The sequence below is a fragment of the Metarhizium album genome (assembly GCF_000804445.1).
Source record: "Metarhizium album ARSEF 1941 chromosome Unknown scaffold_27, whole genome shotgun sequence".
NCBI classification, from domain to species: domain Eukaryota; kingdom Fungi; phylum Ascomycota; class Sordariomycetes; order Hypocreales; family Clavicipitaceae; genus Metarhizium; species Metarhizium album.
This window is the reverse complement of record NW_024467601.1, coordinates 195627-196767: the sequence shown is the minus strand read 5'-3', so window position 1 is coordinate 196767 and position 1141 is coordinate 195627. Positions and strand designations below refer to the sequence as shown.

At 58.8% G+C, this 1141-nt stretch overlaps 1 protein-coding gene across 1 annotated transcript; it reads left to right on the top strand.

Annotated features, from left to right (window-relative positions):
* Nucleotides 1-88: 88 nt before the first annotated feature.
* Nucleotides 89-424, top strand: MAM_07106 (mitochondrial triosephosphate isomerase; the record flags this gene model as incomplete). The annotated part of the gene is made up of 1 exon (XM_040825904.1): nt 89-424. The coding sequence occupies one exon, from the start codon at nt 89-91 to the stop codon at nt 422-424; it is 336 nt and encodes a 111-aa protein (XP_040676123.1).
* Nucleotides 425-1141: the final 717 nt, after the last annotated feature.

Sequence of the window (1141 nt, the reverse complement as noted above, 5' to 3'; positions counted from 1 at the left end):
GGGGGGGGGGGGGGGGGGGGGGGGGGGTTCCGTGCGCAAAATGCCCACGTCGCCGCCAGCTCGCCGGCTCGTTGGCGTCTCTACAAAGATGTATTTTTCGCTGTCGAGGAACCGCGACGCCACGAAACGGTTTCTAGACTGCCTGTCCAGAGCCTCGGTAGAATCCCTGTCCAGTGTTGACATTCTCATCACCCCGGACTTTGTGGCCCTGACTGGAACGATTGAACAACTCAAGTCTTCCAACGTGCCCGTCTGGCCCGGAGCCCAAGACTGCCATTGGGAAGATGATGGTGCATTCACGGGCGAGGTGAGCCCTGCGGTTCTGAGCGAGACTGGAGTCAAGATTGTAGGAGTCGGGCATGCGGAGCGGAGGAGGCCCTCGGCCACGATGACGCGAAGGTTGCCAAGAAGGCGGCCGCTGTGAGCAGAAACGGAATGGTCCCCCTCGTGTGTATCGGGGAGCAGAGCGAGGGGGGAACATCAGCGTTGCCGTTGACGAGTGCAGAACCCAGGTCAGCGCTGTTCTTGCTGCTGTCCCGTCCACGGCCGACGTGGTTCTTGCATACGAGCCCGTTAGCCCATTCGGAACCGTCGTCATGAGTGGTTTTGCCCGTGGCTGGTTTCCAAAACTGGACACCCGGCAGGCACATAAACTCTCTAGGTGATACCTGTGACTCCTCCAGACTGCCAGTTCGAGGACAGGGCCAAACCAATGGTCTCTAAGCCGAGTTGTGTCATGACGATCCGACTTTGTAGGGCTTGATTTTTGCATCATCTCGAGTTGTCCCCCCGCCCGCGCCATCCAGATCCACCACTGCGTCAACAGCCCTCATAGTTCATACCGTCCAGGCCGTAGTGATTCGCTCTGAGCTGCCTGGGCCACCCTTCTCCATCTCTCAAAATGCCTGCGTCAAATTTACCGTCGACGACACGGCACGTGCTGGGTAAACGCGGACAGCCCCGCTTCGGATGGAGCTGGAAACCGGCCCTTGGCCAACGGTATTGCTGACGATGGCGTTGTGGTTGTGTGTAGTTAGTATGTGTGTAGTTTCGTGTGGAAAGATGAGCGCCGTGCTTGGTAACCCCCCGCCGGCAGATGGAATGCCTATAAAAGCCCTCATCCGACCCCTCCTTTTGTCCG